This window comes from Prionailurus viverrinus, chromosome B4, assembly GCF_022837055.1.
Source record: "Prionailurus viverrinus isolate Anna chromosome B4, UM_Priviv_1.0, whole genome shotgun sequence".
NCBI classification, from domain to species: Eukaryota; Metazoa; Chordata; class Mammalia; order Carnivora; family Felidae; genus Prionailurus; species Prionailurus viverrinus.
Window position 1 is genome coordinate 61,944,477 of NC_062567.1, and position 21,341 is coordinate 61,965,817.

A 21,341-nucleotide genomic window follows, 5' to 3' on the forward strand; every position below is an offset into this window, starting at 1 on the left:
CCTGGGTGGCGCAGTCGGTTAAGCGTCCGACTTCAGCCAGGTCACGATCTCGCGGTCCGGGAGTTCGAGCCCCGCGTCGGGCTCTGGGCTGATGGCTCAGAGCCTGGAGCCTGTTTCCGATTCTGTGTCTCCCTCTCTCTCTGCCCCTCCCCTGTTCATGCTCTGTCTCTCTCTGTCCCAAAAATAAATAAAAAAACGTAAAAAAAAAAAAAAAAAAGAATATTAAAAAAAAAAATCAATGACTGTTTATTGAGCATCTATACAGTATAAGCATACAAGGGTCATTTCTGTTAAGTGAAAAAGAATCATAAACTTCAGAGTCCATTTAAGGCTGAAAAGCTAAAAGTTTAACTCTGAATTCTTCTAGGGTATATGTGTTGCTTGTAGGCAGACCTAAATGGGGCTTTCCCTGGTGAGGAGGTGGAAAGACATGTTTCACTGGCTCCCAAGAACACAGCCTTAAGACTTTTAAACACAGCAGTTGGCATAATATAATGAGTCCAATGATTTGTTTTAAGGGATGGGTTTCAGGTTGTATCTCTGAATTAAAAATCTCTAGGTAGTTTTCTCGAAAAACCTATATTTATTTAATCAAATAAATATATTATGTGAGGTCTATAAGTAGAAGATAAGTATGTATATGTGCATGTACACACACATACATGCATTTTGAAACTTGCTTCTTGCCAACTAGTGTGATATGTGCCTTAGACCGAGAGTCAACACACTTTTCCTGTAAAGGGTCAGAGAAACTATTTTAGTCTTTGCAGGCCAAGAGGAAAACCTGAAAACATTACTTCTATAATAAGAAAGAAAACACATTTTCACAAATTTTTACTGACAGAATTCAAAATACAATAATAATGTAGTATAGTTTTTTATCATAGAGCAGTAAGATTAGAATTCTTTGTAGGTAGGGGAGATAACATTTCATTTCATAGGAGTCCAAAGTTAGTGTTCCCTGTCATCAGATTGATTTTAAATTTTATCTATAAAAGTCAAAAAAATCTAAACAAATTCTTAGCTCTTAGGCCATACAAAAACAGGTGGTGGGCTGGTGGGCCATAGTTTGCCTGCCAGTGCTCCTTAAGGTATCTATGATGAAGGGCCAGTTTTATTTCCAAGCCACACAACTCAATATTTTTGTAAAATATGCAATCATGTTGCTTGCATGTCATCACAAAGTCAAATTGCTTTAAAAGTTTCTAAGTGCTTATTCCTACTTTCTGTGCTTTGTCTGGAATGGGTAACAGAGCAGTTTGTGAACCAGCACTGTTCGGTGGATGGCACCGAGTAGTGCTACCCTAAAGATTTGAGCAATTGAAAATAGAAGCAAACCACTTGCTTCCCATAATGTGTATAATAAAATCTATTTAGTCAATGATTTTATTCCCTTTTTAGCCAGTGATATATATATCAGGGGACAAAGCAGAAAACTATAAATGGGTCTTCAAAGAGTTGTTGCAATTTTAGAACCTTTTTTTTTTTAATTTACATCCAAATTAGTTACCATATTGTGCAATAATGATTTCAGGAATAGATTCCTTAATGCCCCTTACCCATTTAGCCCATCCCCCCTCCCATAATCCCTCTAGCAACCCTCTGTCTCTTACATTTTGTCCCCCTCCCTGTTTTTATATTATTTTTGCTTCTCTTCCCTTACGTTCATCTGTTCTGTGTCTTAAAGTCCTCATATGAGTGAAGTCATATGATATTAGTCTTACTCCGACTAATTTCGTTTAGCATAATACCCTCCAGTTCCATCCACATACTTGCAAATGGCAAGATTTCATTCTTTTTGATTGCTGAGTAATACTCCATTGTGTATATATACCACATCTTCTTTATACATTCATCCATCCATGGACATTGGGCTCTTTCCATACTTTGGCTATTGTCGATAGTGCTGCTATAAACATGAGGGTGCATGTGTCCCTCCGAAACAGCATACCTGTATCCCTTAGATAAATGCCTAGCAGTGCAATTGCTGGGTCGTAGGGTAGTTCTATTTTAATTTTCTGAGGAACCTCCATATTGTTTTCCAGAGTGGCTGCACCAGTTTGCATTCCCACCAGCAGTGCAAAAGAGATCCTTTTTCTCTGCATCCTCACCAACATGTGTTGTTGCCTGAGTTGTTAATGTTAGCCATTCTGACAGGTGAAAAGTGGTATCTCATTCTGTTTTTGATTTGTATTTCCCTGATGATGAGTGATGTTGAGCATTTTTTCATGTGTCGGTTGGCCATCTGGATGTCTTCTTTGGAGAAGTGTCTAATCATGTCTTTTGCCCATTTCTTCACTGGATTATTTGTTTTTTGGGTGTTGAGTTGGATAAGTTCTTTATAGATTTTGGATACTAACCCTTTATCTGATATGTCGTTTGCAGATACCTTCTCCCATTCCATCGGTTGCCTTTTAGTTTTGCTGATTGTTTCCTCTGCTGTCAGAAGTTTTTTATTTTGATGAGGTCCTAGTAGTTCATTTTTGCTTTTGTTTCCCTTGCCTCTGGAGACGTGTTGAGTAAGAAGTTGCCGTGGACAAGATCAAAGAGGTTTTTGCCTGCTTTCTCCTCAAGGATTTTGATGGCTTCCTGTCTTACCTTTAGGTGTTTCATCCATTTTGAGTTTATTTTTGTGAATGGTGTGAGAAAGTGGTCCAGGTGGTGTAAGAAAGTGGTCCAGGTTCATTCTTCTGCATGTCGCCGTCCAGTTTTCCCAGCACTACTTGCTGAAGAGACTGTCTTTATTCCATTGGATATTCTTTCCTGCTTTGTCAAAGATTAGTTGGCCATACATTTGTGGGTCCATTTCTGGGTTCTCTATTCTGTTCCATTGATCTGAGTGTCTGTTCTTGTGCCAATACCATACTGTCTTGATGGTTACAGCTTTGTAGTATAGCTTGAAGTCCGGGATTGTGATGCCTCCTGCTTTGGTTTTCTTTTTCAAGATCACTTTGGCTATTCGGGGTCTTTTCTGGTTCCATACAAATTTTAGGATTATTTGTTCTAGCTCTGTGAAGAATGCTGGTGTTATTTTGTGTTGAATACATAGATTGCTTTGGGTAATATTGACATTTTAACAATATTTGTTCTTCCTATCCAGGAGCATGGAATCTTTTTCCATTTTTTTGTGTCTTCTTCAATTTCTTTCATCAGCTTTCCATAGTTTTCAGTGTATAGATTTTTCACCTCTTTGGTTAGATTTATTCCTATGTATTTTATGGGTTTTGGTGCAATTGTAAATGGGATCGATTCCTTGATTTCTCTTTCTGTTGCTTCATTGTTGGTGTATAGGAATGCAACCGATTTCTGTGCATTGATTTTATATCCTGCCACTTTGCAGTTTTTTGGTGGAATCTTTTTGGTTTTCTATATGGAGTATCCTATCTTCTGTGAAAAGTGAAAGTTTGACCTCTTCCTGGCCGATTTGGATGCCTTTATTTCTTCGTGTTGTCTGATTGCAGAGGCTAAGACTTCCAAGCCTATGTTGAATAACAGTGGTGAGAGTGGACATCCCTGTCTTGTTCCTGACCTTAGGGGGAAAGCTGTCAGTTTTTCCCCATTGAGGATGATATTAGCATTGGGTCTTTCATATATGGTTTTTATGATCTTGAGGTATGATCCTTCTATCCCTACTTTCTTGAGGGTTTTTAGCAAGAAAGGATGCTGTGTTTTGTCAGATGCTTTCTCTGCATCTATTGAGAGGATCATATGGTTCTTGTCCTTTCTTTTATTGATGTGATGAATCACGTTGATTGTTTTGTAGATATTGAACCAGCCATGCATCCCAGGAATAAATCCCATTTGGTCGTAGTGAATAATTCTTTTAATGTATTGTTGAATCTGGTTGACTAATATCTTGTTGAAGATTTTTACATCCATGTTCATCAGGGTAATTGGTCTATAGTTGTCCTTTTTAGTGGGGTCTCTGTCTGGTTTTGGAATCAAGGTAATGCTGGCTTCATAGAAAGAGTTTGGAAGTTTTCCTTCCATTTCTAATTTTTGGAACAGCTTCAAGAGAACCAGGTGTTAACTCTTCCTTAAATGTTTGGTAGAATTCCCCTGGAAAGCCATCTGGCCCTGAACTCTTGGTTTTTGGGAGATTTTTGATTACTAATTCGATTTCCTACTGGTTATGGGTCTGTTCAAATTTTCTATTTCTTCCTGTTTCAATTTTGGTAGTGTATATGTTTCTAGGAATTTGTCCATTTCTTCCAGATTGCCCATTTTATTGGCATATAATTGCTCATAATATATTCTCTTATTATTCTTTGTATTTCTGCTGTATTGATTGTGATCTCTCCTCTTTTATTCTTGGTTTTATTTATTTGGGTCCTTTCCTTTTTCTTTTTTGATCAAACTGGCTAGTGGTTTATCAATTTTGTTAATTCTTTCAAAGAACCAGCTTCTGGTTTCATTGATCTGTTCTGTTTTTTTGGTTTCGATAGCATTAATTTCTGCTCTAATCTTTATTATTTCCTGTCTTCTGCTAGTTTTGGGTTTTATTTGCTGTTCTTTTTCCAGCTCTTTAAGGCGTAATGTTAGGTTGTGTATCTGAGATCTTTCTTCCTTCTTTAGGAAGGCTTGGATTGCTATATACTTTCCTCTTATGATTGCCTTTCCTGCGTCTCAGAGGTTTTGGGTTGTGGTGTTATCATTTTCATTGGCTTCCATGAACTTTTTAATTTCTTCTTTAACTTCTTGATTAGCCCATCCATTCTTTAGTAGGATGTCCTTTAGTCTCCAAGTATTTGTTACCTTTCCAAATTTTTCTTGTGGTTGATTTCGACTTTCATAGCATTGTGGTCTGAATATATGCATGGTAATGATCTCGATCTTTTTGTACTTGTTGAGGGCTACAATTTTAAAAACTTTTAAATTATCTCGGGTTCCAGGATTCTGATTGCTGGTCAGCATTTACCTTTTTGCTATCGCGTTATTGTATCATTGATGCTGGTATAGCATTGTGGTTAAAAGTTCAGGCTCGGGGCACCTGGGTGGCTCAGTCGGTTAAGCATCCGACTTCGACTCAGGTCACGATCTGTCAGTCTGTGAGTTTGAGCCCCACATCGGGCTCTGGGCTGATGGCTCAGAGCCTGGAGCCTGCTTCCCATTCTGTGTCTCCCCATCTCTTTCTGCCCCTCCCCCGTTCATGCTCTCTCTCTCTGTCTCAAAAATAAATAAACATTAAAAAAAATTTTTTTAAAAAAAAAAAAGTTCGGTCTCTGGGGGGCACCTCTGTGGCTCATTCGGTTTAGTGTCCGACTTTGGCACAGGTCATGATCTCACGGTTTGTGAGTTCGAGCCCCACGTTGGTTTCTGTGCTGACAGCTCAGAGCCTGGAGCCTGCTTTGGTTGGATTCTGTGTCTCCCTCTCTGTCTGTCCCTTCTCCCGCTCATGCTCTGTCTCTCTCCAATAAACATTTTAAAAAATTAATTAAAAAAAAAAAAAAAAAGCTCAGGCTCTGGATCCAGATCCAAATTGTAGCATGCCAATTCCTAATGTGTGACCTGGGGAAAGTAATTTCTTCTCTGAACCTCAGAGAGAATGCAGATGATATCTTCTTAGGGTTGGTGAAGATTAAATGAAGTAGTGAACTAAGAGAAGTGCCTGCATAGCAAGCATTCAATAAATGTTTAACTTTATTTAAATTTGAGGCCTGGTAATACTTAAATATTTTCCCTTGTTCATAAAAGATCTAGATAAGTATTTAAATAATAATTGGGGGTGAGCCCTTTTTGGACATCCCCGAGAGACATTTTATATGAATATATTGTACTTTATGAATGTTCCAATAAGGTGAATTACTCTCTACCCAGTTCATTTTGTGTTCTCTTTCTCTCACTCTCCTTCCACTGTATTTTTTAGATTGAATCAGCAGAAGTGTCTGGAAACAGCGTAGTGTGCAGCTTTCTTCAGTATATGGAAAAGTCAAAACCTTGGCAAAAAGCTTGGTGTGTGATCCCCAAACAAGACCCTCTTGTGCTGTACATGTACGGTGCCCCCCAGGTATGTAAACTGCATTTTTCTGAGGGGATGGAGGTCCTGGGGTACAAAGGGAGGTGAATAGACACTGAAATCAAAATCTTTCCATTACTGTCCTCTATAGAACAAGAGAGTTCAGCCACTTGAATTGTCTTTCATTACAATTGAAAAATAGTAACTAAAATTCAAGTTTATTTAAACTGATTTTTAAAGTTTTTAGGCTGCTTTTTAAAATATAGCTCATAATTTCTTCCCCTTGTGCCTCATTTGTCTCCTCCCTTCTTCTCATTCCTCTCCAGTGGTTTGAGAAAGGGTGAGTTGGATTAGGAGGGGGCATGAGAGAAGGGGTGAAGCAGAGGGAGAAGCAAGGAGGAGAAGGAGCCTTTATAATGCCAGGAAATGATTATGATAAGTTGGGTTTTTTTTCCTGAAGGGTGGATACCTGAAAAAGAAAAGAATATGAGAGGAAGGGGAATTTAAATCAACCTTGGATTAACATTATCCAGTAGTAAGTTTTTGAGAACCATGTGTGCATAGATGTGAGCTAAATCTATGGGAACAACAGACATGCAGGCTGAGCTTCTCACCAGAGCAGCCCCAGACACTGTGGCTTGTGTTGTGCTTGAAAAACACCTGCATTCACCTGGAAATATATAAAATCTTCAACGCATCTGTTGTATTTTACCCTATGTCTGCATTAAGAGCTAGGAAAACCTTATTTTAGAAATAGACTACAAATACCAAGGTATATATTGTCTTCTGTTTCATTCTTTTTCCCATAACTTTTTTTGTCCATAAATACATTGATGCCTGAATAAATGGATCACCAAATAAAGCTGCGTTTGGTAATGAAATCATCATTAACATTTGCGGCTTTTATAAGATACCTTATTTTTTTCCCTTTTTCATCTGAATGAAGAGTTGAATGGACTCCTTCACAGAGAGAGGGTGTAGGATCAGTGAATCGTAGCTGATTTAGGTATCAGCTCTCATTCATTAATTCATTCAGCCAGCATTATCAGTGGCCTCACGTGCAGGCAGTATGCTAAGTCCTGGATGCCCATCTCTGTCCACGGAGAGCTCACAGGGCGCATCTGTGTAGAACAGTGGTAGGAAAAGAGGTTTAGTGGGAGCCAGGTCACACAGGCCCATGCACAGCAAGCTAGTACATCTCACGCTCCTATGTACCATGTTTTTTCCTTAGGATGTCCGAGCCCAGGCCACCATTCCACTCCTGGGTTACGTTGTGGACGATATGCCAAGGAGTGCAGACCTGCCACACAGTTTCAAACTGACCCAGTCCAAGTCTGTGCACAGCTTTGCCGCAGACAGTGAGGAACTGAAACAGAAGTGGCTGAAAATCATCTTTTTAGCTGTCACAGGTGAGACACCAGATGGTCCCAACAAGCATCCAACCACCTTGGATGATCATCCTGAACCTAAGAAAAAATCAGAATGCTGAACTTCAGGACCATCCACAGTGTGGAGGTCCTAAGATTTACAGCTCAAGACATTCCCAGCCCTCCTCATTCATCTCTTAGCACTTTATGTTGAAAAATATAGGCTCTTAGATGCATCTTTTGGGGAAGTACTTTCCTATGTTTCTGTATTCATAGTGAAACTAATGTGCAGAGCCATTCTACCGGTAAAAGTTTGAAATAATGTGAAAATGGAACATTTTTTAATGAGCTATTCCTTGCATATGTACTTTTGTCTTGAAGAAAATGTTATCAGTGGGTTCTATCACTATCAGGTTAGAATAGGCCACCTCCATTTAAGGTCCTGTAATGTCTTCTCCTTCACAGGTAGGACTTGTAACCGTTTGAAAGATATACCTCCATGTTGCCAAAATAGATCCGTGGTAAAAATAAATAAATAAATACATACATACATACATACATACATATATACATACATACATACAGGGACAGTTTAGGCTATTGTATTAACTTATTTAATTTAGTTTATAAAGCTCAAGCTGCATAAATGATGTATGTTCTTTTAAAACAACAAGGACAAATTGTTGGTGTTCAAACTTTCAACTTATTAAGAAAAGATAATACTTGTTTTTGTAGAAATACTCCTAAGAATAAAATATCTCAAGTATATAGCAATTATGTGTATATAGTATTAAATATGAATATAATTATATTATACATGCTTTTCTCTTCAGCTTTAGGTTCATATTTGTCTCTAATTTATTTTTTAAATGTAAAGCATGTTTTATCTTGCAATTGAACAGTGTTCTAAACTTTAAGAAATGTTTTTGGTGATTTATGTTTAACTGATTGACATCTTAAGGTATTGATATTTTTATAATAAGAAAAAGCAGTAATTTATTTGGCATGGGATATATTAGTTCCAACAATATTTTTAAAGTACTATTTTTTCGTTCTGTGCCTATTTAAAACAGTGCCTCTCTTTGAAGGTGCTAATAATACCTATTGAAATATATGATGAGGGTGTAATTAATGCTTCAGTCTTGATTATTCTGAGATAAAGTGCACTTTGGTCACTGGGATGGTCAAAGTCACACAGGTTATTTTATCTTTCACAATCTTGCAATTGTTGCAGCAGTTAATATCAGCATGTGCACAAATTTTCACAGAAACCTAAACTGTACAAGATACCTGACTCTATACAGAACTGGGACATAGGGAAACTACATTGATTGTAATGTTTTTCTTTTCCATAAGACTGTTCAAGTATGGTCAAATGCAGCCTATATAACTAACACTTCAGATAACTGTATGGGCCTATTCCTTTGTCCGATGGGGAACAAAATTCACACGTGATCACCTGTGTTTGAGGTGCAGGGAGATAGATATTAGAGGAAGTTTATGCTCAACTCTTTTAACCACCTCAGTGAGGAAGAGGAGGGAGAAACACAATAATGAAAAGCAATATTTTAATGGCAAGTTTGGAGGAGGTACAAGATGATTGAAGAGAGTCTGAGCACTTTTTCTCATCTTCTCGAGAATTTTTAATAGTCCAAACATGATTTCTTGTACAAAGGCTACTCTTCACCATACTGTGGTTGTGACTAAAATCTCACATTAGTTTGACTATTTAACTTAATCTTTTTCTCAAATTAGTATTTTTCCCCCCATGTAGCCTGTTATACCCCAAACATTATCATGTTTAAATGCCTGAGTCAGCTAGAAATCCACAAGAATGACCCCACTATCTTGGCCTTTGAGGATGACACCTTAAATGTAGAATAGATTCACTCAGAATTTGAGACTGCCACACATTTATTCAGGCCTGCTGTTTTAAGAAATATTTAAAGTATCTTTTTTCCCCACTCCAAAAAAGAAGGTAAACTGATTATGGCGTACACAGTTAGGTTACCTTCCTCTATAAAAAAGGAAAGTCAGCCACGATCATTAACATTAAATCAAATATTTGGAGTCAGAAAGAGATAAAGGTAGCTTCTTAGGCCCTATCAAATAAGGGACAGACTCAAAGAAATGTTACATTACTTCTCTTTTCTAGCTGCCAACCTTGGGTTGGGTATGTATGTACAACATATGTGTTCAGGGTGGCTTTTGAGAAGGTTACACTATAGCTATAGATGATGTGTTGGTGTTCTTAATCTCAAGAAAAGAGAAGCAATAAAAATGCAGAATGATTATCAGTAAAACATGACTTTCGTAAATGTGGACAGAGCAATGGAAACATAAGGGCCAGTTAGAAGATTTATGGGCCAAGTTAGTTTTGAAAACTCTTTTGAACAGCAAGCAGACTACACTTTCCCTACCGTAAGTTCTTCTCCTGGGAAATCGAGTGATACGAACACACTCAAGTTTTGGCTGAGTAAATATCAGTGTCATTTAATTTAGGTTATTGAGAGAACACTCCTGTAAAAAGAATATCATCATGCTCTTAACATTATCTTTAATTTTAAAAAATCAGAAATATTCGTACTAGAAGAGAATTTCTGATTATTCAGTCACCGTCTTCATGTTTCACCCCGTGTTCTTTAGACAAGCACAAAGAGAAGCACTGAAGCAGCCTTACCTGTTTCTCTTAAAGAATCACTAATGCTTTTACTTGGAGAAAGGCAAGGGCATGCTCTTAGGCATTTAGTAAACACTCAGCTAAACTAAAAGACTTCAAAGTGTGATTGGTTTCAAGAACCATCTCCATCTTGGTTTTTGACACCCCTGAGCAGCCATGACAAATTGAACATAAAAAAACAATTAATTGCCCTCCTATTAAAACCAACATCCCATATAGGCTTTATTCTTTATCTTCCCTAATTTGGTGCTTTCCAAGCCATCTTTAAAGTGCCCTTCCTCCAAACCTAAAAAGTACTTCTTCGATAAAAACTGCTACTCACCACAAACATTCCAGTTTTTTTTAACTTAAATTTCGCTTTTATTGAAAGTCTCCCATTTGGTATATTAAGTACAAAATGTAGTACAGACTTCTCTCCAGATTGTAAGTGGGACTCGGTAATGAAAAATGCCACCAGCCACTTTCGTAATAATGGCATCTACTATGCCATCATGTATGCAAGCAATAAAATTCTTCAGGGTATGTTTTTATACTGAAATTTTAATACGAATGCCTCTAGCCACAAGGAGATAGAGAATTAACTTCTAGAAATGATACTATAACTTCTAGGGAAGAAAAGGGGAGGGCATTATTCCTTGGATTCAAGTAACTGTCAAGGGCATCTTTACTTTTGCAAAGTGAAAGAATTAAGCACATCTGCACTACGTCATCAAGCTCCTTTCATTTTCCGTGAAGTTTAACATAACATGCAGGTTGGCGTACTTACCTTCACCAGGTGACCTACCCCAATTAAAAACAAATACTCCAACCTAAAAAAGTACTAAACTTTTTACAAAAACCTTTTAAATATACCCTGTCCCATACATAGATACACATTTGGATTTTTTAAAAGAGTACTTGTAGTAGTCATGAGTATATAAAGAAAACGACAAGCTTCATAGTGCTGCAGGGTTGCTAAAGACTCATTGATGCCTTTAAAAACCGTATATCAAAAATACTTCTGTGAGTTCACAGTTATGTTTTACTTTCTCTCGTCAACTTTGTGGAAACAGGGTGGTTGTTTTCCCTTCAAATTTTCGATCCCACTTCTGATTATATTTAAAGCCTTAAGTTCTTATGCTGAGAATATTGTCTGTGATAACTCTAATTATTATCTTTCTGGACTAGATATGTCCAGAGGAAAGGGCACCAACAGGAGCAAATAAACTTCTAAGGAACAAAGGTCTTATTTTTTTTGCAGGTATCCTCGCTATATTGCAGAATAGAAGATTAAAATTTCTTACATCACATGATATTCGTGTTAGCGGGTCTAAGATTAAGCACATGGTATTAATAAGCTAAAATTAACTCAAAAGGCAAGAATGTCTTAATGTTTTCATTCTTCAATTTTGTATTCTTCAAGAATGTATTAATATAAAAACTGTGGCTAACCAGTTCTTATTCTATAGAACTGTATTGACACCTGTAGTGGATCGTGTTACTTCTTCATTCTCATCCAATTTTAGTAGAATCAAATTGCTTTTTATTTTCATATTACTACCTACTATAGATTCTTCAGATTTAGAAAATATGAGTCTGATATATAAAGACCACTAGATCTACTTTTAAAACCCTTTCTGTGAATTTATGCATATATGTATATATGTAAAAACACTGTTGATTTCCAATTCTGTTTTTCCATAGGAATGAAATTTTTATAGAAATTGTTCTCTTCACTTAAATATCTTAACATGAATTATTTACATGGGTTTTTAATACAATTCATTCTTCTGTATGCCCCGTAATCATATTCTCATGAGCAGATAACTTTGCTTTCTTTACTGATACAGTAAAGAGGAATAAAAAATTAGGAACTGAAATAAGCAAGAGTGAACAGAGAGGTGGACAGAAAGAGACTGCTGATCTCCTGATCAGAGCAGTGTATGTTAAGACAAGAGAAAAATACTTTAAGTGAAGTAGGGATATGAACTATAAAGTAGAAGTCTTTGTAATAGCATACTGATGGGATCTGTTGCCCCAGGTCTTTCTCTATTACTTACCTTTTTCTTTAGGCTTAAAAGACTTTCATCCTATTGTGCCATTTTCTGCACTGTTTTATGAGGTAAAAAATTCCTCTAAAGTCAATCATGGTTTTCTACTTTTTGGACTGAGCGCTTGGCAGAACTAGCACATGGCTTCTACAAGATAGTTTTTAACTCATTGGAGTCACTGAGGGTTACATGATGGTATCCTTCTTCCTAAAATTTGTTATGGTAGATTTAGTGAGAGAGTAAATCAAGAAATCTCATTGTAGCATATTTTAATAAGTAAATACCAAATACATAGAGTGATATATACACAGGTTTGGAAAGAAACACAGTAGTCTGTGGGGACCATTATGATAACAGAATTGTATTATATATTACATATTATGTGGATATTGGAATGTATCGCTTTGGGGGAGGGGTCTCCATTCATTAGCAATCATATCTGTATATAAAACTTTTTTTTTTTAACCAAACTAGCATTTTATTTTGTGAGTGACAATTGACTGATATTTTTGAGTAAGTGTTATCTGGGTTTTTGAATTGTTGACTGGTCAGTTTGAAAAGGTATGTTATCAGAATTTTAGAGTTAACTCCAATGTGAAAAAAGCATACACAAAAAGTAATTCTTTTCTAGCTATATGAATGTAAAATATTTGCATATAGTGTATATATTGTGTAACATATGTATATTTGGTCACAAAGGCATAGAATTGGAAACATTGTAAAATTAAGCACTTTAATTCCTATTAAATATTAAGCATTTGTATCTTGTAAATAAATACATCCTTAAATGAATTATAAAGACTTAAATGTTATTGCAGCCAGGATTGGAGATGTTCACAATGATTTTGTTTGTCTCAGAGAAAAGTTACTCCAATAGAGTACCAATGCTGCTTCCTACCTCTCATTCCCTACCAAAACCTATGTAAATCTCTCAAGAATAAGGCTGTGACAGAAGTCCGGGTTCCCCAGGTGTGGAAATAGGGACTTCTCCCTGTGATAACTCCAAGATTACATCTGCAGGAAGCACTACAACAGTGCTGCTCTCCTCTCTGAGAAATGACTGCTCTACTCCATAGTTAATGGTGTTCGCCTAAATTTTCCAGTTATATGTGGGGAAACAGACATGGAAATGGAAGTCAGAGAAACTGTCTTTGAGTTGTAGTCCTGCTATTACGTATTATATGACCTTATACAATTTACCTGAGTCCCAATAATAAAGTCTTATGGTCAGTCCAAGAAATATGAAAAAGGCACTTGCTGACTACAAAGCACTCTACAGGTAAATTGTATTTCGTGGAATGCTTCACTGGGTTTCACCCAGTTACTGGCTTTTGATTTAAAACATAAAACATATCTCAAAAAGGAATGTGTGAACAGTATGATTTCACAGGTAAAGTATCTCTAGAAATCATCCTTTTTAGAAATGTATAGCCTTCGTCAGGCCTTAATGAATTAATTTATTAATTGATACCTAAAAACAATTAGTATCAGGGGCGCCTGGATGGCTCAGTCGGTTGAGCATCCGACTTCAGCTCAGGTCATGATCTCGCCATCCGTGAGTTAGGGCCCCGCATCAGGCTCTGTGCTGACAGCTCAAAGCCTGGAGCCTGTTTTGGATTCTGTGTCTCCCTCTCTCTCTACCCCTCCCCCACTCACGCTCTGTCTCTCCATCTCTGAAAAATGAATAAACCTTAAAAAAAAAATTAATAAAAACAATTAGCATCAGCTGCAGAATTCCTTAAACTAAAGGTTGTCCTTGGCTCATTGATATGACTTGTTTGGGTTCACCTTATACCAGATTAGAAACATGGTGCAGAAAGCCACTGTGCGTAACTCAAGGCTTCTCGAATGAATGTACATAGGAATCACTTGTTAACATGCAGATTCTGATTTAACACGTTTGTGATGACACAGTTCCAACAAAGTCTCAGATGATGTTGATGTTCTGCAAAGCATTCTTTGGAGTGGCGGTTTATACTCATACATTAACATAGCGGCTCATACTTAACTGGCTAGAAATACCTGACTTCCATTATTTGTGACTTTAGACACAAACACTTTCTTGAAACGTTGTGGGACTTAGGTGATATTTTAGTAAATTGCCTAGCCCACATGAGGCATTCCGCACATAATATCTTATTTTTAATTGAACTATAAATAATTACTTCCAGGTGTACAATATACTGATTCAACAATTATATATATTACAAAATGTTTGCCATTAGTTACCATCTTATAATATTGACTATATTCTCTCTACTGTACTTCTCATCCCCATGACTTGCTTTTATAACTGGAAGTTTATATTTCCCAAACCCCTTCACAAATTTCTCCCATCCTCCCACCCCTCTGGCATCCACCACATCTCTATGAGATTTTTTTGTTCGTTTGTTTTTTAGATTCCACATATAAGTGAAATCATACAGTGTTTATATTTCTTTGATTTACTTCACGTATTGCCCTCTAGGTCCATCCCTGTGGCAAGTGACAAGATTTATTCCTTTTTATGGCAGAACAGCAGAACATATTCTATTGTATTTATATCTACCACATCTTTATTGATAGATACTTATGTTCCTTCCATATCTTGGCTATTGTAAATAATGCTGCAGGAAACTAAACATATATCTTGTTTAACCAGTGTTTTCTTTTTCTTTGGGTAAAGAGCTGAAAGAATTAATTGGGTGGTATGGGATTTTTATTTTTAATTTTTTGAGGAAGCTCCATTCTGTTTTCCAAAGTGGCTGCACCAATTTACATTCCCGCCGCACCAACAGTGCATGAGGGTCCCACTTTCTCCATCGTTGCCAAGAGTTGTTATTTCTTATCTTTTTGATAATAGCCATTCTGACTATACGGTGATACCTCATTGTGGTTTTGATGTGCGTTTTCCTGATGAATAGTGATGTTGAGCATCTTTTCATGTGTCTGTTGGCCATCTGTATGTCTTCTTTGGAGAAACATCTATTCATGTCTTATGCCCATTTTGTAATTGGACTATTTGTGGCTTTTTGAGCACTTTTGTGGTTCCATACAAATCTGGGGATTATTTGTTCTAGTTCTGTAAAAAACACTGTTGGTATTTTGATAAGGATTGTATTAAATTTATAGATTGCTTTTGGTAGTAAGAAAATTTTAACAGTATCCTTCCAACCTGTGAACATGGTGTATCTTTCTGTTTATTTGTGTTGTCTTCAGTTTCTTTAATCACTATCTTACAGTTGCAGAATATAGGCCTTTCATCTCCTTGGTTAAATTTATTCCTACACATTTTATTCTTTTTGATGCCGTTGTAAATGGGGTTGTCTTTTTTTAATTTATTTATGTTAAATTTTATTTATTTTGAGAGAGAGCACAAGCAGGGGAGGGGCACAGAGAGAGGGGGAGAAAGGGAATACCAAGCAGGCTCTGCACTATCAGTGTGGAACCCAATGCAGGGCTCGAACCCACGAACCATGAGATCATGATCCAAGCCAAAACCAAGAGTGAGACACTCAACACACTGAGTCACTCAGGTGCCCCTTAACTTGATTTATTTTGAGAGAGGGAGAGCAAGAGCAAGCGGGAAGGAGCAGAGAGAGAAAGAGAGGGAGAAAGAAAAAGAATCTCAAGCAGGCTCCATGCTCAGCCAGCCTGTAGCCCAATGTAGGGCTCAATCCCATGACCCTGGGATCATGACCTGAGCTGAAATCAAGAGTCAGACACTTGACTGACTAAGCCACCCAGATGCCCCAGTGTTGTTGTTGTTTTTTTCCTAATTTCTCTTCCGTGAGTTTGTTATTCGTGGATAGAAACGCAACAGATTTCTATATGTTGATTTTGTATTCTGCAACTTTACTGAATTCATTTATTTTAGTAGTTTTTTGGTGGAGTCTTCATGGTTTTCTACACATAGTATCATGTCATCTGCAATATAGCAGTTTTACTTTTTTCTTACCAATTTGAATGTGTTTTTTTTTTTTCTTACCTGATTGCTGCAGCTAGGAGTTCCAGTACTATGTTGAATAAAAGTGGTGAAGGGCACCTTGACGGCTCAGTTGGTTATGCATCTGACTCTTGATTTCAGCTCAGGTCAAGATCTCACGGTTCATGAATTCAAGCCCTGTATCAGGCTCTGCACTAATGGTGCAGAGCCTGCTTGGGATTCTCCTTCACTCCCTCTGTGCCCCTTCCTGCTTATGTTCTCTGTCTCCCAAAATAAATAAATAAACTTCAAAAAAAAAACTCAAAAGAATAAAAGTGGTGAAAGTGGATATCCTTGTCTTGTTCCTGACCTTAGAGGAAAAACTTTCAGCTTTCACCATTTAGTATGCTAGCTATGGGTTTGTCATATATGGTCTTTATTATGTTGAGGTATATTCCTTCTATACTCACTATGTTTTTATCATGAAAGGATGTAGAATTTTGTCAAATGCTTTTTCTGCATCTATTGAGATGATCGTATGATTTTTGTCCTTCAATTTGTTAATTGACTGATTTGTGTATTTTGAGCCATCCTTGCATCCCTGGAATAAATCCCACTTGATCATGAGGAATGATCCTTTTAATGTTTTAATTGTTCAATGCAGTTTGCTAATATTTTGTTGAGGGTATTGGCGTCTGCGTTCATTGGGGATATTGATTTGCAGTGTGTGTGTGTGTGTGTGTGTGTGTGTGTGTGTGTGGTGTGTTTCTTTGGTTTTGGTATCAAGATAATGTTGGCCTCATAGAATTTGGAAGCATTCCTTTCTCTTCAATTTGTTTAAATAGTTTAAGAAAGATGGGTATCAGGGCGCCTGGCTGGCTCACTCAGTAGAGCATGTGAATCTCGATCTCAGGGTTGTGAGTTCAAGCCCCATATTGGGCATAGAGATTACTTTAAAAAATTAAAATTAAAAAAGTGTTTTTTTAAAAAAAGGATGGGTATTAACCCATTTCCAAATGTTTGATAGAATTCATCTGTGAAGCCATCTGGTCCTGGGCTTTTGCTTGTTGGGAGCTTTTTGATTACAAGTAATGGAATTGATTTTCTGTTTCTTCCTGATTCAGTCTCGGAAAAATGTATATTCCTAGGATTTTATTCATTTCTTCTAGGTTGTCCAGATTGTTGACATATAATTTTCATAGTGGTCTCTTATAATCCTTTGTATTTCTGTGATGTCCATTGTACTTTCTTCTCTTTCATTTCTGATTTAAGTCTTCTCTCTTTTTTTCTTGATGAATTGGCTAAAGGCTGATCAATTTTTTCTTTTCAAAGTACTAGCTCATTGTTTCATTTTTTTTTTAGTATATTTCATTTTGCTCCACTTTGATATTTATTTCCTTCCCCTATCTTAGGGCTTTGTTTTTTTTCTAGTTCCTTTAGGTACAAGTTTAAATTCTTTCAGATTTTTCTTTTTTCTTGAGGTAGTCCTGTATTCCCATAAAGTTTCCTCTTAAAACTTTTTGCTGCATCCCAGAGGCTCTGGAGCATTATATTTCCATTTCATTTGTCTCTGGGTGTTTTTTTTATTTCTCTTTGGTTTCTGCATTGACCCATTGGTTGTTTAGTAGCATGCTGTTTAGCCTCCACATGTTTCTGTTTTTTCCAGTTCTTTTTTTTTCTTGTAATTGATTTCTAGTTGCATAACATTGTGGTCAGAAAAGATGCTTCATCTGATTTGAATCTTGAATTTATTGAGACTTGTACCCTAACATATGATCTATCCTGGAAAATGTTCCATGTGCACTTGAATGTGTAAGGATGCCTGGGTTGCTCAGTCGGTTAAGCATCCAGCTCTTGATTTTGCCTCATGCCATGACTTCACGGTTCTTGGGTTCAAGCCATGCATCAGGCTCTGCACTGACAGCATGGACCCTACTTGGGATTCCCTTTCCCTTTCTGTTTGCCCCTCCCCACCCCCTTGCATGCGCATGTGCATGTTCTCACTCTCAAATATAAATAAACTTAAAAAAGAATGTGTATTCTGCTGTTTGGGGATGGAATGTTCTGTATATATCTGTTAAGTCCACATGGTCTAATGTGTTCAAAGACAACTGTTTCCTTATTGAATTTCTGGCTGACTGATCTATCCATTGAGGTAAATGCAGTGTTGAAGTTCCCTGACAGTATTATTGTCAATTTCTCCCTTTAGGTCTGTTAATAATTATATGTTTAGGTGCTCCTATGTTTAGATATTTAATGCATAGATATTTACAATTGTTATATACACTTGCTAAATTGATCCCTTTATCATTAGGTAAAACCCACCTTTTGTCTCTTGTTACAGAATTTGTTTAAAGTCTGTTTTGTCAAAAATTGAGTATTGCTACCTCAGGCTTTTTTTCCCTGTTGCATGGAGAATCTTTTTCCATCCCTTCACTTTCAGTTTGTGTGTGTCCTTAGGTCTGACGTGAGCCTCTTGTAGGCAGCGTATAGATGGGTCTTGGTTTTTTATCCATTAGCTCACCGTATGTCTTTTGTTTGAAGCATATAGTCCATTTACATTTAAAGTAATTATTGATCGATACGTACTTATTGCCATTTTGTTCGTTGTTTTCTGGTTGTTTTTGCAGTTCTTTGTTTCTCCTGTTCTCCTCCTTTGTGGTTTGATGACTTCATTGTTATGCTTAGATTCCTTTCTGTTTGTTTTTTGGGTATCTATTACAGGTTTTGGTTCATGTTACAATCAGGTTCATGTATAACATCCTATACATGTAGCAGTTTATATTACATTGATGGTTGCTTAAGTTCATACACATTCTAAATGTGCTACCTATCTGTGCTGCATCCACATGTCATGTATCTGTCCTATATGACATCTTTTTTATTTTGAATATCACTTTACTATTTTTCATAGATACTGATTTTGCTTTTGTCTTTTAACATTCATATGACTTCAAAAATGATTGATCTACTATCTTTATGTGTACTTTTTAGCAGTGAAATTTTTTCTTTTTGTAAATATTTTCTAGTTATGGCTTTTTCTACTTAAAGAAGTCCCTTTAACATTTCTTGTAAGGTTTAGTGGTGATGAATTTTTGTTTGGGAAGCCTTTCCTCCTTCTCTTGTGAATAATAACTTTGCTTGGTAGAATATTCTTGGTTGTAAGGGTTGTAAGTATAATACTAGTTTCAGGTGTACAAAATCGTGATTCAACACTTTCATACAAGTGCAGTCTATAATCCCCATCACCTATTTAACCCATCCTCCTATCCACCTCTCCTCTAGTAACCATCAGTTTTGTTCTCTATAGTTAAGAATCTGTTTGGGAGACTAACTGGCTCAGTTGATAGAGTATGTGACTATTGATCTCAGGGTTGTAAGTTCAAGCCCCACTTGGACATGGAGCGTACGTTAAAAAAAAAAAAAAGTCTGTTTCTTGGTTTGTCTCTCTTTTTCTCCCCCTTTGCTCATTTTTAAATGCATTAGAGAGGGTGGGGGAGGGGGTTAAAGAGACAGCGGGGGAGAGAATCCCAAGCAGGCTCCTCCCTGTCAGTATAGAGCCCGACTCGGGACTTGATCTCACAAACCATGAGATCATGACCTGAGCCAAAATCAAGAGTCAGATGCTTGACTGACTAAGCTACCCAGGCACCACTTATTTTTTTGTTTCTTAAATTCCACAAGTGAGTGAAATCATATGCTATTTGTCATTCTCTGACTTATTTTACTTAGCATATTACTTTTTAGCTCCATCCATGTCATTGCAAATGGTAAGATTTCATTCTTTTTATGGTGGAGTAATATTTCTTTGTGCATATACACCACATCTTCTTTATCCACTTATCAGTCAATGGACACTTGGACTGTTTCCATAATTTGGCTATTATAGATAATGCTGCCAAAAACATCGGGATATACATATCTCTTTGAATTCATATTTTTGTATTTGTTTCCTAAATACCTAGTAGGGCAATTACTGGATCATAGGGTAGTTCTATTTTTAACTTTTTGAGGAACCTCCATACTGTTTTCCACAGTGGCTGCACCAGTTTGCATTCCCATCAACAGCACAAGAGGGTTCCCCTTTCTACACATCCTCACCAACACCAGTTGTTTGGTTGAAACAAGTTGTTTCTTGTGTTGTTGAATTTAGCCATTCTGACAGGTGTGAACTGATCTCTCATTGTAGTTTTGATTTGTATTTCCCTGATGATGAGTGATGTTGAGCACTTTTTCATGTGTCTGTTAACCATTTGGATGTTGTCTTTGGAAAAATGTCTATTCATGTCTTCTGCCCATTTTTTAACTGGATTATTCAATTTTGGGGTGTTAAGTTTTATAAGTTCTTTTTCTTTCTTTCTTTTTTTTTTTTTTGATGTTTATTTTTGAGAGAAAGAGACAGAACTCAAACAAAGGAGGGGAAGAAAAAGAGAAGGGGAGACACAGAACTGAAGCAGGCTCCAGGCTCTGAGCTGACAGCACAAAGCCCAGTGCAGGACTCAAACTCACAGACTATCACCACCTGAGCTGAAGCCAAATGTTTAACTGACTGAGCCACCCAGGCACTCCTATATGTTCTTTATATATTTTGGATACTAACACTTCGTCAGATATGTCATTCCTCCATTCCATAGATTGCCTTTTAGTTTTGTTTACTGTTTCCTTCATTGTGCAAAAGGTTTTTATCTTGATGAAGTCCCAATAGTTCATATTGGCTTTTGTTTCCCTCACCTCTGGAGACATGTCTAGTAAGAAGTTACTACAGCCAAGGTCACAGAGATTGCTGCCTATGTTCTCTAGGATTCTGATAGTTTCTTGTCTCACATTTAGGTCTTTCTTCCATTTTGAATTTATTTTTGTGTATGGTGTAAGAAAGTGGTCCAGTCATTCTTTTTGCATGTTGCTATCCAGTTTTCCCAACATCATCTGTTGAAGAGATTGTCTTTTTCCCATTGTATGTTCTTTCCTGCTTTGTCAAAGGTTAGTTGACCATATAGTTGTGGGTCCATTTCTGGGTTTCCTATTCTGTTCCATTGATCTATGTGTTGTGCCAGTACCATACTGTCTTGATGACTACAGCTTTGTAATATAGCTTGAAGTCTGGAAATGTGTTGCCTCCAGCTTTGCTTTTCTTTTTCAGGTTTGTTTTGCCTATTTGGAGTCTTTTGTCATTCCATACAAACTTTAGGATTGTTTGTTACAGTTCTATGAAAAATGCTGGTGTTATTTTGATAGGGATTGCATTGAATATGTACATTGCTTTGGGTAGTACAGACATTTTTACAATGTTTCTTCTTCCAGTCCGTGAGCGTGGAATGTTTTTCCATTTCTTTGTGTCATCTTCAATTTCTTTCATAAGTGTTCTATACTTTTCAGACTACTGATCTTTGACCTTTTTGGTTAG

The 21,341-nt window shown here is 36.9% G+C and overlaps 1 protein-coding gene across 13 annotated transcripts in view; it reads left to right on the plus strand.

Moving 5' to 3' along the window:
* FGD4 (FYVE, RhoGEF and PH domain containing 4) overlaps positions 1–21,341 on the plus strand; it is a 241,470-nt gene that overhangs the window by 206,795 nt on the left and 13,334 nt on the right. For 11 of the 13 annotated variants that reach the window (XM_047866421.1, XM_047866420.1, XM_047866430.1 and 8 more), the window contains 2 exons: positions 5,867–6,007; positions 7,188–12,825. In XM_047866421.1, the coding sequence (XP_047722377.1) occupies positions 5,867–6,007; positions 7,188–7,445 (399 nt within the window). In that variant the 3' untranslated portion in view covers positions 7,446–12,825. Of the gene's footprint in view, positions 1–5,866; positions 6,008–7,187; positions 12,826–21,341 lie in introns of those variants that run through there. The other 2 variants (XR_007153924.1, XM_047866422.1) reach the window with 2 other exon arrangements.